General features: G+C 43.7%; 1 protein-coding gene across 1 annotated transcript in view; it reads right to left on the bottom strand.

Moving 5' to 3' along the window:
* LOC139272588 (arginase, hepatic-like) overlaps window positions 1–15,101 on the bottom strand; it is a 72,365-nt gene that overhangs the window by 35,204 nt on the left and 22,060 nt on the right. Inside the window, exon 5 of the mRNA XM_070888658.1 lies at window positions 511–605. Within this exon, the coding sequence (XP_070744759.1) occupies window positions 511–605 (95 nt within the window). The remainder of the gene's footprint in view (window positions 1–510; window positions 606–15,101) is intronic.

The following is a 15,101-nucleotide window of genomic DNA, read 5'->3' on the forward strand; positions in this document are numbered from 1 at the left end:
GGAGCAGGCAGGGAAGTGGAGCCGAGTCCATGATCAGATCAGCTATGATCTTATTAAATGGCGGAGCAGGCTTGAGAGGCCAGGTGGCCTAATGCTGCTCCTATTTCTTATGTTCTTATGTCTAATGGACAGGGTTTTTAATATAAAAATGAATGTTTAAATTTAATTTTTATAGGTTTTAAATTGTTACGCTGGTAAAAGTAAGCTATATGCCTGCTTTTACCAAGTGTAAAAGTTTGAAAGACATTCGTTGGGGATGAGTTGGGCAAAATTGCCCAATCTCTCCCGCGCAGATGTCTTTCTCCCAAGGTTGTGAAGGATCTGACAAGATCGGAAAAGCCGTTTTTTGGTGCATGCGCATCACACCCCAAAAACCGACTTTTGCAAGGCCTCGCTGGGTACTAAAGAAATGACAAATGCTTCTAATGTTTGACAATAATTCGAAATATATGTTAAATATGTATTAGACTAATTATAGATTCTCAGTATATCTTCAATTAAGAAACGTACTTCTCACCAGGGTCCACGTCTCTAAGACCAATATAAACAATATCTTTCGCAGATAAACATGGTTCCAGCCAACTGAATCCTGGGACTGCTGGAATCTAAGATAGAAAATATAAAAAATGACTCAGAGTTTAAAGAAGCTTGAACCGACTAGCTAACATATAGCAAATTGTTTTTGCATTAAACAAGAAATTGTAGGAGCTTGTAACAAAGGTAATGCAGTAATCATGGGAGACTTTAATCTTCATATAGACTGGACAAATCAAATTGGCAAAGGTAGTTTGGAGGACGAGTTCATGGAATGCATTTGGGACAGTTTCCTAGAATACATCATGGAACCAACCAGGGAACATGCTATTTTAGGTCTTATATTGTGTAATGAAACAGTGTAAGATGAGTACATTTGTAAGATACCCCCTATACATACATAGGATTGGGATTTGGTTTAATCTCATATAGACAAAAGTTTTTGGTTTCTTTTTACTTAATGAAATTGTTAAATTTTGTTCATTCCCAGGATGCTTTAGGGTTTGATGTGTCAGGGAACAATTTAGCTGACACTTTGTTTTAATTGCTTGTTGAAACAGGATGCAAGATTCGTGACTTGTTTTCATGGCGACAGTGGGAAACTGTTACGGCAGTTTTGAGATAAGAGATGAACAATGGATGAACAGGATTAAAAACATGTTGCTATTGGTTGTTGTGTAGGAAATAAATCCTTTCTAGGGGTCTTGTTCACAATCCGTAATCAGTCAGCAATGACGGTGTTTTGTGAGAAGCAGACTATAAGATCTGAAGTTTTTCTTTAACAGTTTGTAGAGAAGATCAGAATTGGAAAGGAACAACATCCGTGAGTTAAATGCGCGACTCAAAGAGTAGTGTGGGAGGAAGGGGTTTCAATTCATGGGGCACAAGCAAGAGGGAGCTGTTCGTCAGGACGGGCTCCACTTAAACTGGGTTGGGACCAGCGTCCTGGTGAATCAAATAACTAGGGCTTTAAATAAGGGCTTTAAATTGAAAAATGGGGGGGAGGGGTCAGGCGAGGGGAAACTTAGATAACTAAAGAGAAAGGTCAATGCAATAGAGCAGTGTAACGATTTGGTTAAAAATATGCAGAGTGTGACAGGAAGGGACAGAGAGTTTAATGGTAGCAGTGCAGCAGAGAATAAGGTCAAAGCAGGGAACAATGGTAAAACAAATTAAATTATAGACTCTTTATCTGAATGCACGAAGCATTCGTAATAAGATAGATGAACTAGTGGCACAAACAGAGATAAATGGGTTTGATCTAATAGCCATTACGGAGAGGTTGCAAGGTGATCAAGATTGGGAACTAAATGTTCCAGGGTATTTGACGTTTCGAAAAGACAGGCAGAATGGTAAAGGTGGTGGGGAGGGGGGAGGGGGGGGGGTAGCCCTATAGGTAGCCCTGATAATAAAAGATGACATAAGGAAAGTAGAGAAAGGATCTTGGCTTGGAAGATCAGGAAGTAGAATCAGTATGGGTGGAGATAAGGAATAGCAAGAGACAGAAAACACTGGTGGGAGTAGTATATAGCCCCCCTAACAGTAACTATATCATTGGACAGAATATTAAACAAGAAATAGTAGGAGCTTGTAACAAAGGTAATGCAATAATCATGGGAGACAATAATCTTCATATAGACTGGACAAAACAAATTGGCAAAGGTAGTCTGGAGGACGAGTTCATGGAATGCATTTGGGACAGTTTCCGAGAACAATAAGTCATGGAACCAACCAGGGAACAGGCTATTTTTGATTTTTTATTGTGTAATGAGACAGGGTTAATTAGCAATCTCATAGTAAAGTATCTTCTGGGGCAGAGTGATCATAATATGATAGAATTTCACATTACGTTTGAGAGTGACTTGCCTAAGTCTGAAACTAGAGTGTTAAACTTAAATAAAGTCAATTATATCGGTATTAAGGGTGATTTGGCTGGTAGATTGGAAAAATACATTAAAAGGTATGTCAGTAGATAAGCAGTGGCTAGCATTTAAAGAAATATTTCATAATTTGCAACAAAAATACATTCCATTGAGAAACAAAAACTCCACAGGAAAAGTGATCCATCCGTGGCTAACTAAAGAAGTTAAGGATAGCATTAGATTGAAAGAGGAAGTTTATAATGTTATGAAGAATAGCAGTAAGCCTGAGGATTGGGAGAGTTTCAGAAACCAGCAAGTGGTAACCAAAATATTGATAAAAAGGGAAAAAATAGACTATGAGAAAAAACTAGCAAGTAATATAAAAACAGATTGTAAGAGCTTCTACAAATATTTAAAAAGGAAGAGTAGCAAAAATTAATGTTGGTCCCTTAGAGGCTGAGGCAGGAGAATTTATTATGGGGAATAAGGAAATGGCAGAAACATTAAACAAATATTTTGTATCTACTACACAGTAGAAGACATAAAAATCATACCAAAAGTATAATGAGGGTAAGGAACTTAATATAACTAATATAAGTAGAGTACTTGTGAAACTAATGGGATTAAAAGTCAACAAATCCCCTGGACCTGACGGCCTACATCCCTAGGGTTCGAAAAGAGGTGGCTGCAGAGACAGTGGATACATTGGTTTTGATCTTTCAAAATTCCTTCAAATCTAGAATGGTCCCAGTGCAAATGTAATTCTGCTGTTCAAGAAAGGAGGGAGAGAGAAAACAGGGAGCTACAGGCCAGTTAGCCTGACATCAGTCATCGGGAAAATGCTGGAATCCATTATTAAGGAAGTGGTATCAGGGCACTTAGAAAATCATAACATGATTAGGCAGAGTCAACATGGTTTTAGGAAAGGCAAATTATGTTTGACAAATGTATTAGTTTTTTGAGGATGTAACTAGCAGGGTACATAAAGAGGAACCAGTGGACGTAGTATATTTGGATTTCTAAAAGACATTTGATAAGGTGCCATATAAAAGGTTATTACACAAATAAGGGATCATGAGATTGGAGGTAATGTATTAGCATGGATAGAGGATTGGTTAATGGACAGAAAATAGACAGTAGGGAATAAGTGTGTTTTTTTCAGGTTGGCAAGCTGTAATTAGTGGGGTATCGCTGGGATCAGTGCAGGGACCTCAACTATTTACAATCTATATTAATGACCTAGATAAAGGGACCAATTGTAATGTATCCAAGTTTGCTGATGCAAAGCTAGGTGGGACAGTAAGCTGCGAGGAGAACACAATGCATCAGCAAGGGGATAGAAACATAGAAAATAGGTGCAGGAGTAGGCCATTCGACCCTTCGAACCTGCACCACCATTCAATAAGATCATGGCTGATCATTCCCTCAGTACCCGCTTCCTGCTTTCTCTCCATACCCCTTGATCCCTTTAGCCTTAAGGGTCATATCTAACTCCCTCTTGAATATATCCAATGAACTGGCATCAACAACTCTCTGCAGTAGGGAATCACATAGGTTAACAACTCTTTGAGTGAAGAAGTTTCTCCTCATCTTAGTCCTAAATGGCCTACACCTTATCCTAAGACAATGTCCCCTGGTTCTGGACTTCCCCATCATCGGGAACATTCTTCCCGCATCTAACCTGTCCAGTTCCGTCAGAATCTTATATGTTTCTATAAGATCCCCTTTCATCCTTCTAAACTCCAGTGAATAAAGGCCGAGTTGATCTAGTCTCTCCTCATAAGTCAGTCCCGCCATGCCGGGAATCAGTCTGGTGAACCTTCGCTGCACTCCCTCAATAGCAAGAACATAATTCCTCAGATTAGGAGACCAAAACTGAACACAATATTCCAGATGACGCCTCACCAAGATCCTGTACAACTGCAGTAAGACCTCTCTGCTCCTATACTCAAATCCCCTAGCTATGAAGGTCAACATATCATTTGCCTTCTTCACCGCCTGCTGTACCTGCATGCCAACTTTCAATGACTGATGAACCATGACACCCAGGTCTCGTTGCATCTCCCCCTTTCCTAATCTGCCGCCATTCAGATAATATTCTTCCTTCGTGTTTTTGCCCCTAAAGTGGATAACTTCACATTTATCCACATTATACTGCATCTGCCATGCATTTGCCCACTCACCTAACCCATCCAAGTCACCTTGCAGCCTTTTATCGTCCTCCTCACAGCTCACACCGTCACCCAGTTTAGTGTCATCTGCAAACTTGGAGATATTACACTCATTTCCTTCATCTAAATCATTAATTTATATTGTAAAGAGCTGGGGTCCCAGCACTAAGCCCTGTGGCACTCCACTAGTCACTGCCTGCCATTCTGAAAAGGATCCGTTTATCCCGACTCTCTGTTTCCTGTCTGCCAACCAGTTCTCTATCCACATCAGTACATTACCCCCAGTACCATGTGCTTTAATTTTGCACACCAATCTCTTGTGTGGGACCTTGTCAAAAGCCTTTTGAAAGTCCAAATACACCACATCCACTGGTTGTCCCTTGTCCACTCTACCAGTTACATCCTCAAAAAATTCTAGAAGAATTGTCAAGCATGATTTCCCTTTTATAAATGCATGCTGACTTGGACCGATCCTGTCACTGCTTTCCAAATGCGCTGTTATTTCATCTTTAATAATTGATTCCAACATTTTCCCCACTACTAATGTCAGGCTAACCGGTCTATAATTACCCGTTTTCTCTCTCCCTACTTTTTTAAACAGTGGTATTACATTAGCTACCTTCCAGTCCATAGGAACTGATCCAGAGTCGATAGACTGTTGGAAAATGATTAACAATGCATCCACTATTTCTTTGGCCACTTCCTTAAATACTCTGGGATGCAGACTATCGTGCCCCGGGGATTTATCGGCCTTCAGTCCCATCAATTTCCCTAACACAATTTCTCGCTTTATAAGGATATCCTTCAGTTCCTCCTTCTCACTAGGCCCTCGGTCCCCTAGTATTTCCGGAAGGTTATTTGTGTCTTCCTTCATGAAAACAGAACCAAAGTATTTGTTTAACTGGTCCGCCATCTCTTTGTTCCCCATTATAAATTCACCTGAATCTGACTGCAACGGACCTACGTTTGTTTTCACCAATCTTTTTCTCTTCACATATCTATAGAAGTTTTTGGAGTCAGTTTTTATGTTCCCAGCAAGCTTCCTCTCATACTCTATTTTCTCCCTCCTAATTAAACCCTTTGTCCTCCTCTGCTGTATTACAAAATTCTCCCAGTCCTCAGGTTTGCTGCTTTTTCTGGCCAATTTACATGCCTCTTCCTTGGATTTAACACTATCCTTAATTTCCCTTGTTAGCCACGGTTGAGCCACCTTCCCTGTTTTATTTTTACTCCAGACAGGGATGTACAATTGTTGAAGTTCATCCATTTGTTGATAGACTAAGTGAGTGGGTAGTAAGGTGCCAGATAGAGTATAATGTAGGGAAATGTGGTAGGAAGAATAGAAAAACAGAATATTTTTTAAATGGTGAAAAACTTTTAAATGTTGGTGTTAGAAACATTTGGTTGTCCTTGTGCAAGAAACACAAAAAGCTAGCATGCAGGTACAGCAAGCAATAAGGAAGGCAAATGGCATGTTGTTCTTTATTGCAAGAGGGTTGGAGTAAGGAAGTCTTGCTACAATTGTACAGGGCCTTGATGAGACCACTTCTGGAAACATAGAAACATAGAAAATAGGTGCAGGAGTAGGCCATTCGGGTTTCGAGCATTGCACCACCATTCTATAAGATCATGGCTGATCATTCACCTCAGTACCCCTTTCCTGCTTTCTCTCCATACTCCTTGATCCCTTTAGCCGTAAGGGCCTTATCTAACTCTCCCTTGAATATATCCAATGAACTGGCATCCACAACTCGGAGGTAGGGAATTCCACAGGTTAACAACTCTCTGAGTGAAAGAGTTTCTCCTCATCTCAGTCCTAAATGGCTTACCCCTTATCCTTAGATTATGTCCCCTGGTTCTGGACTTCCCCAACATCGGGAACATTCTTCCTGCATCTAACCTGTCCAGTCCCGTCAGAATTTTATGTTTCTATGAGATCCCCTCTCATCCTTCTAAACTCCGGTGAATACAGGCCCAGTCGATCCAGTCTCTCCTCATACGTCAGCCCTGCCATCCCAGAAATCAGTCTGGTGAACCTTCGCTGCATTCCCTCAATAGTAAGAAAGTCCTTCCTCAGATTAGGAGACCAAAACTGAACACAATATTCCAGGTGAGGCCTCACCAAGGCCCTGTACAACTGCAGTAAGACCTCTCTGCTCCTATACTCAAATCCCCTTGCTATGAAGGCCAACATACCATTTGCCGCCTTCACCGCCTGCTGTACCTGCATGTCAACTTTCAATGACTGATGTACCATGACACCCAGATCTCGTTGCACCTCCCCTTTTCCTAATCTGCCGCTATTCAGATAATATTCTGCCTTTGTGTTTTTGCCACCAAAGTGGATAACCTCACATTTATCCACATTATACTGCATCTGCCATGCATTTGCCCACTCACCTAACCTGTCCAAGTCACCCTTCAGCCTTTTAGCGCCCTCCTCACAGCTCACAACGCCACCCAGCTTGGAGATATTACTGCAAACTTGGAGATATTACTCTCAATTCCTTCATCTAAATCATTAATGTATATTGTAAATAGTTTGGGTCCCAGCGCTGAGCCCTGCGACACCCCACTAGTCACTGCCTGCCATTCTGAAAAGGACCCGTTTATCCCGACTCTCTGTTTCCTGTCTGCCAACCAGTTCTCTATCCATGTCAGTACATTACCCCCAATACCATGTGCTTTGATTTTGCACATCAATCACTTGTGTGGGACCTTGTCAAAAGCCTTTTGAAAGTCCAAATACACCACATCCACTGGTTCTCCCTTGTCCACTCTACCAGTTACATCCTCAAAAAATTCTAGAAGATTTGTCAAGCATGATTTCCCTTTCATAAATCCATGCTGACTTGGACCGATCCTGTCACTGCTTTCCAAATGCGCTGCTATTTCATCTTTAATAATTGATTCCAACATTTTCCCCACTACTGATGTCAGGCTAACCGGTCTATAATTACCCATTTTCTCTACCCCTTCTTTCTTATAAAGTGATGTTACATTAGCTACCTTCCAGTCCATAGGAACTGATCCAGAGTTGATAGACTGTTGGAAAATGATCACCAATGCTTCCATTATTTCTAGGGCCACTTCCTTAAGTACTCTGGGATGCAGACTATCAGGCTCTAGAGATTTATCGGCCTTCAATCCCATCAATTTCCCTAACACAATTGCCCACCTAATAAGGATTTCCTTCGGTTCCTCCCTCTCACTAGACCCTCGGTCCACTAGTATTTCCGGAAGGTTATTTGTGTCTTTCTTCATGAAGGACCAAAGTATTTGTTCAACTTTTTCTCTTCACATATCTATAGAAGCTTTTGCAGTCAGTTTTTATGTTCCCAGCAAGCTTCCTCTCATACTCTATTTTACCCTCCTAATTTGTCCTCCTCTGCTGAATTATAAAATTCACCCAGTCCTCAGGTTTGTTGCTTTTTCTGGCCAATTTATATGCCTCTTCCTTGGATTTAACACAATCCTTAATTTCCCTTGTTAGCCACGGTTGAGCCACCTTCCTTGTTTCATTTTTACTCCAGACAGGGATGTACAATTGTTGAAGTTCATCCATGTGATCTTTAAATGTTTGCAATTGCCTATCCACCGTCAACCCTTTCAGTATCATTCGCCAGTTTATTCTAGCCAATTCACGCCTCATACCATCAAAGTTACCTTTCCTTAAGTTCAGGACCAAGTCTCTAAATTAACTCTGTCACTCTTCATCTTAATAAAGAATTCTACCATATTATGGTCACTCTTCCCCAAGAGGCCTCGCACAACAAGATTGCTAATTAGTCCTTTCTCATTACACATCACCCAGCCTAGGATGGACAGTCCTCTAGTACTGTGCACAGTTTTGGTCTTCGTATCTAAGGAAGGATACACTTGCCTTGGAGGTGGTGCAACAAAGGTTGACTAGGTCTATTCCTGGACTGAGAGGGCTATCTTATGATGAGAGATTGTGTAGAATGGGCCTATACTCTCTGGAGTTTAGAAGAATGAGAGGTAATCTCATTGAAATATACAAGATTCTGAAGGGGATTGACAGGGTAGATGCGGAGAGGTTGTTTCCCCTGGCTGGGATGTCTAGAACTAGGGGGCACAGTCTCAGGATAAGGGGTTCATTGGCAGTCCCTCAGAATCAAGGAAGACTTGCTTTCACTCCCAAAGTGAGTTCTCTGGTGGCCGAACAGTCCAATACGAGAGCCACAGACTCTGTCACAGGTGGGACAGACATTCGTTGAGGGAAGGGGTGGGTGGGGCTGGTTTGCCGCGCACTCCTTCCGCTGTCTGCACCTGACCTCTTCACGCTCTTTGCTTTGAGACTCTAAGAACTCAACGCCCTCCCGGATGCACTTTGTCAACCTCGGGTGGTCTTCGACCAGGGTCTCCCAGGTGTCAGTGGTGATGTCGCACTTTACCAGGGAGGCTGTGAGGGTGTCCTTGTAACGCTTCCACTGTCCACCTTTGGCTCATTTACCATGAAGGAGCTCCGCATAAAGTATCTGGCATGTGAACTATGTGGCCTGCCAAGCGAAGCTGATCGAGTGTGGTCAGTGCTTCAATACTGGGGATCTTAGCCTGGACGAGGACAATGATGTTGGTGCGCCTGTCCTCACAGGGGATTTGCAGGATCTTGAGACGACATTGTTGTTGATATATTTCCAGCGACTTGAGGTGCCTTCTATACATCGTCCATGCCTCAGATCCATACAGGAGGACTGGTATTACTACAGCCCTGTAGACCGTGAGCTTGGTGGTAGATTTGAGGGCCTGGTCTTCAAACACTCTTTTCCTCAGATGGCTGAAGGCTGCACTAGCGCACTGGAGGCGATGTTGAATCTCCACATCAACGTCTGCCTTTGTTGATAAGCGGCTCCCGAGATATGGGAAATGGTCCACGTTGTCGAGGGCAGTGCCATGAATCTTGATGATTGGGGTAGACCATTTAAGACATGATGCGGTGGAATTTCTTCAGTCAGAGGGTGTGAATCTTTGGAATTCTCTATCCCAGAGGGCTGTGAATGCTGAGTCTCTGAATATATTGAAGGCTGAGATAGATAGATTTTTTTGAGTCTCGGGGAATCAAGGGATATGGAGATCGGGTGGGAGTGGAGTTGAGGTTGACGATGAGGCATTATCTTATTAAATGGTGGAGCAGGCTCGAGGTGCTGTGTGGCCTACTCCTGCTCCTATTTCTTCTGTTCTTACGTCTTTACCTGGGGAAAGAACACGCGGTAGTATCGTTTATTTCTCTGTATGTTTACTATTTAAAGATTATTGTTTGTATATGGACTTGATCTTGTACAATAAACCATAATTTGCTGTCAGGAATCCAACTTTTTACATATTACAATTATTTTAATGGTAAAGATTGATCACTTAATTGCCACTTCCTCCTACTTCTTGGAATGTGGTGAACAAAGGCCACAGACAAATTTATGTTTGAAACAATTCATATATATTGTACATGATGTTCATTAATTCATCTTGTTCAGCTTTGTTTTCCTAGCTCACACCCAGGGGCAGATTAATATATGGGCCTATGGGGCCTGTGGCCAGAGGTCCGAGTCAAATATGGGGCTCCTGGTAAAACTCACCATAACACAGTAAAACAGCAAACTACCACTAGATCAGTTTCAATTAAGCATAATATATTGTGACATGATTTGCTTTATTATTAATGTAATGTGTAAACATTCTATTGTTTTCATGCATTTTACTGCATTTAAGTCCCGATTTTAACCCTACTTGCCTGGCAGGAAAAATGCGTGGAGACATTTTTAACCATATTTTCAACAGAAAAAAAAGGGGTGAGTACTAAAAATCTTGCATCTATGTACACTTTTTGACAATAAAACTACTTTCTGTTGTCATGTTTTTGTCAAACCTTTATGTCAACTTTTCCAAATATAAATTTCTATTTCCAAATTTATAATGGAAATTTCTTATGTAAACTTGTCATGTTGTAAGTATACCCTCCCGCCAGTAGTGGCATTGTAGCACATCAGTTTTGCATTTCCCAGTTTCTCAGCCTATACTGCAGAGAAACTCCTATCCTCAAACCAACTCTACTTCTCTGCTTCCCAAATTGCCATATTTTTTGCCTTGTAATCATGAATAGTATCAAATCAAAATATTATATAAAAATAAGGGCACAATATTTTGCTAAAAATCTTTCTTGTTCCATTTATTCCCTGTCCTCTTACCCCGCTTCACCTGTAGACTCCATTTGGTCTTGAATTCCCATGTGCAATGCTAAGAAGATCGACTAGTATCAATGATACATTTGTACAGGAAATGTAATTAAGTTAATTTTAAATAAATAATAAAGGGAGTCTGTTAAGTCAGATTAATCATCAACAAGGTTCAGAAATAAATGCACCTAGCTAGATTCAAAGGTTACTCTGGTTATTAGCATGTATTTTTCCTGTAGCAATACTTTTACTATTGCTAGTCTATTCTGTCAAGAATAAAGGCTACAGTAAAGTAACTATGGGTCGAAATTTGGTACCGTCATTTTTGAAATTTTTAACGCCTCAATTCAGGTGCACTCACCAAATTCAAAATTTAGTGTTGACGCCTAAAGAATTGATAGCAGCGTTAAATCATGGCATTGCACACTTACCTGGATGCACTATGCTGTGTTAAATGGGCCGTTAAGCATGGACTCAACATCCAGGATTTAGGCATCATTTGGAGCTGCGTCAGACATAGTGGCACCACCTGGATTGAATTGAGACATTGATTGACCGCCTCAACGCCTCGTGGCTATATTCGCTTCCTCCGCACTCGCTCAGAGAGTGAGGATGGCAAACTTTACAGCAGCAGCTCGTCAGCGTGCCCACCGGTTCACAGACACCGCAGTGGATGCACTCCTTGATGCCCTGGAGAGGCGTCAGCAGGTGTTGAGGACAGAGGCTGGGAGGAGACACCAAACCCAAACATATCGAAGGCTTTGGAGGGAGATAGCAGTGACACGGCGCCAAGGACAGCGATGCAATGTCAGAAAAAGTGCAACGATCTGACAGATGGTGAGTATCTTTCATTTCAAACTTCAACATGCTATGCTCTCACCTCAATGTGCACTCTGCTCAATGTAGCGTTTCGGAATCCATACTCGAAGTGGGTGAGGCCACAGTCAAGGTTCCCATTTGCAGCCTCTCCGACTGCAAGGGCCTATATAAGAACATAAGAACACAAGATATAGGAGCAGGAGTAGGCCATTCGGCCTCTCGGCCTGCTCCACCACTTAATAAGATCATGGCTGATCTGATCTTGGGCTTAGCTCCACTTCCCTGCCCATTCCCCATTACCCTTCATTCCCTTATCGCTCAAAAATCTGTTTATCTCCACCTTAAATATATTCAATGGCTCAGCAGCATTCTGACGATGAGCCCGACCTAGAGGTTGTCGCAAGACCATCCCTGCAATTGCACAATGATCAGTTGGGTGCCACAGAGTCTTGATGCACTAGCTGTGAGGATGGATGAGTCCACCTCAACTGTTGCTCATGCCTCTCAGGAGCCCATCGAGCCCATCCTTGGTAGATACCAACGGATGCTGGATGCAAACAGTGACCATAGGGTCCCAGACATGGGGGCACGGACTATGGCTGAGGTTGCAGGTGTCATTGAGCACCAGGCCGATGCTATTGTAGACCTCTATACTCAAATATTATCAGTACGTGGTGTCCTGAGTCAGCTCTCTGGTATACTGCAGTCGCAGACACTCTTGATGCAGAAGCAAATCGATTCAACGGACGTACTGACTGCTGCCATCCGGTCTGGGGCCCCATCAGTTGAACGGCGACTTAACTTGCGCTCATCCTAGTCTTCCCTTGACATGCTGAACTTGATGTAGTCCAAACTTTCGCCGTAGAGAGCGTCGATCACCAGGTGAATGCAGCAATGCACTGCAAACTGCGAGATATTGCATATAGCGCCTACAGGAGATTGGAAGGTGCCGGTAGCATAGAAGTTTAGTGTTGCTGTCACTTTCACTGCCACTGACAGCGAGGTTCTAGTGCCGATGTCAGCTGCCAGGAAAGTCCGCAGAAGGTGGCAAAGCTCCGTGACTACCTCCTTGTGGAATCTCAGCCTTCTTAAGCATTGCCCCTCGGACATCTCAAGATAAGAGTAATGTGCATGGTAAACCCTACGTGTGTATGGCCTCCTGCCCCGCCGTCTGGGGCCTCTCCTCTGGGGAGGATCCACACTGGCCCTAAGCTGTCACTGCAGCTGGCGCCTTTCAAGTCAGCGCCGCAGGACGATGTGGTGTGCCATCACTGCCCCCATCACTTGGCACAGGTCACAGCGAGATAGAGATTTCAAAGTTAGCTGAGATGGCAGCCAATGTATCCCAGATACTAGTAGTCAATCTGACGAGTCAGCAACACCGAGCGCCACTCCCAGATACCTAACTCCCAGATACCTAACACCGGCGTTATCAGCATGCGTTATAAACCGAATTTTGACTCCTATGTGTTGATGGTGCGTCATGTTTGCTTTGGCAACTGAATTAGAGTGCACTCCATTCAGTATTTTGTGATAAATGCAGCGGCTAAGGGATAGCCAGGAAGTGTCGAGAGATGGTACCAGCTAGATTAGGAGCACCAGGCTGAGAAAGATAGTTTACTGTGTAGCATGCAAAATATACCTACGCTGTTTGGGGCCTTTATTCACTACAATTGCAAAGCTTTTGCCCTCGAAATTTGATTGCTTATTGCCCGTTGTTTTGGGCGCTATTTTAGTTAGAAAGTGGGGTCCGAGCAGTGCGTTCACAATTCTGGTATGTGCCATTCCAGACGGCATCATGGTAGGGTGGTAGCGTCGGCGCTGGGGGCATGCGCCAGATGTATGTAGAGTAGGCAGATCGTGACATTAATCAGTGTGCAAGGCTGATTTGACTCTATATCTGCCATTTCGTCCTCAACGCTGTGTTAACCTCACGCAGCTGAACAAGCGTTCAGCAGCTGCAAGGACACCCTATCAGTGATATTTAATGGGATCATCAACCACTCTCGGGTCAGTTGTTGATTACTTTCCACTGGTTCTATGTAAGTTTGTGGAAGTGCTTGCAGCTTTCTAGAGCTGTTTGAAGTTGGTGAGGTGACGGGGAGTGATGCTACAAGTGGGGAAGGCCTTGGTCCTGGTCAGACCACTTGCTCCCAGTCATAGGTGCTCCAGTTGTCATCCCCCTTGGCCTGCAGCATGACAGGGAGATGGAGCAGAGGCAGTGTAAAAGAGAACAAGCTGCTTGCAGAAGGATGGGGAGGAGGGATCTCAGCAGGAGGCCTTACCCACCTTGGATCTTCCAAGAGAAATTCTCTTACCTCAGCCTGAGCCAGGAGCAGTGTGTGAGGCGTCTGCATATTACGAAGGAGGTGCTCACAGAACTCTGCCACCTCTTGCAACCAGACCTGCAGCCTCACACCAGGGAAAAGACAGTGCTGCCAGTGGTTGTGAAGGTGACCATGACTCTGAATATCTTTGTGTTGGGATCCTTCCAGGCTGGAGCAGGCTATATCTTTAACATCTCACAGTTCACTGTCCACTGCTTCATAAGAGAGGTGACAGAAGCTCTTCATGCCAGGAGAGGGAACTTTATTGTCTTCTCCCTTTGCCAGGATAGTGGGCTTCCCCATGGTGCAGGGCATCATCGACCGCATGCACGTGGCTTTACAGGCCTAAATGCTGAGATGTACCACTACCGCAAAGGTTACCACTCACAGTTGCTATGCAACCATGCTCAGCACATCATGATGGTGAATGCCCAGTATCCTGGCAGCAGTCATGATGTTTTTATTCTGCACCTGTCTGCTGTTCCCTCAGCCTTTGAGCAACCAAGACAAACCTCAGGCTGGCTACTGGGCGACAAGGGCTATCTGCTGACCAGCTGCCTCATGACTCCGCTCCACAACCCAACCACACATGGGCAGCATGTGTATAATGACAGCCATGCTGCTACACGGAATCTGATAGGGGAGGATTAAGCAGGAGGAAATGGGAGAGGAGGAGTAGGAGGCGGAAGGGAGGAGACACCCAGGTAGCCCTTTTTTTCCCCGGGCTGTCCGTGATTGACTCACCCAACTGTGGTTAGAGTGAACGCAACCCCAATTCCCCAATCCACAATAGTCTTACACCTTCCCTCTGCTACTGACCGTCTTGGCCACTATGTTGAAATGCAAGCCATCAGAAAAGAAACATTCCAATCCAACTTTATCAATCCAATATAACCTAACAAGGTCAATTAAGCACCCCTGTGCATTCCCTTAGTGCCTGTCTTCAGTGCCTTTCTCTGTCCTGGTGCTCCTATGAAATGCTACCTCAGTGTCTGCAGCATGGCTGGTAGAATGCTGCTGACTTTCTGTGGGGGAGACTGCAGATGGCCTTTCAGGATGACCTCAAGTAGCTCTGTGCCTAGAAAGCCCGGCTGCAGAATGCACCATCTCGGCATTGGCGGCAGCAGTCTGAGCTGATTGGTGGAATGGCAGTGGTGGGAGGTAAAAGGACGAGGACGAATGCTGTCAGCCTGAGAG

Source organism: Pristiophorus japonicus, chromosome 9 (genome assembly GCF_044704955.1).
Source record: "Pristiophorus japonicus isolate sPriJap1 chromosome 9, sPriJap1.hap1, whole genome shotgun sequence".
Taxonomy (NCBI): domain Eukaryota; kingdom Metazoa; phylum Chordata; class Chondrichthyes; family Pristiophoridae; genus Pristiophorus; species Pristiophorus japonicus.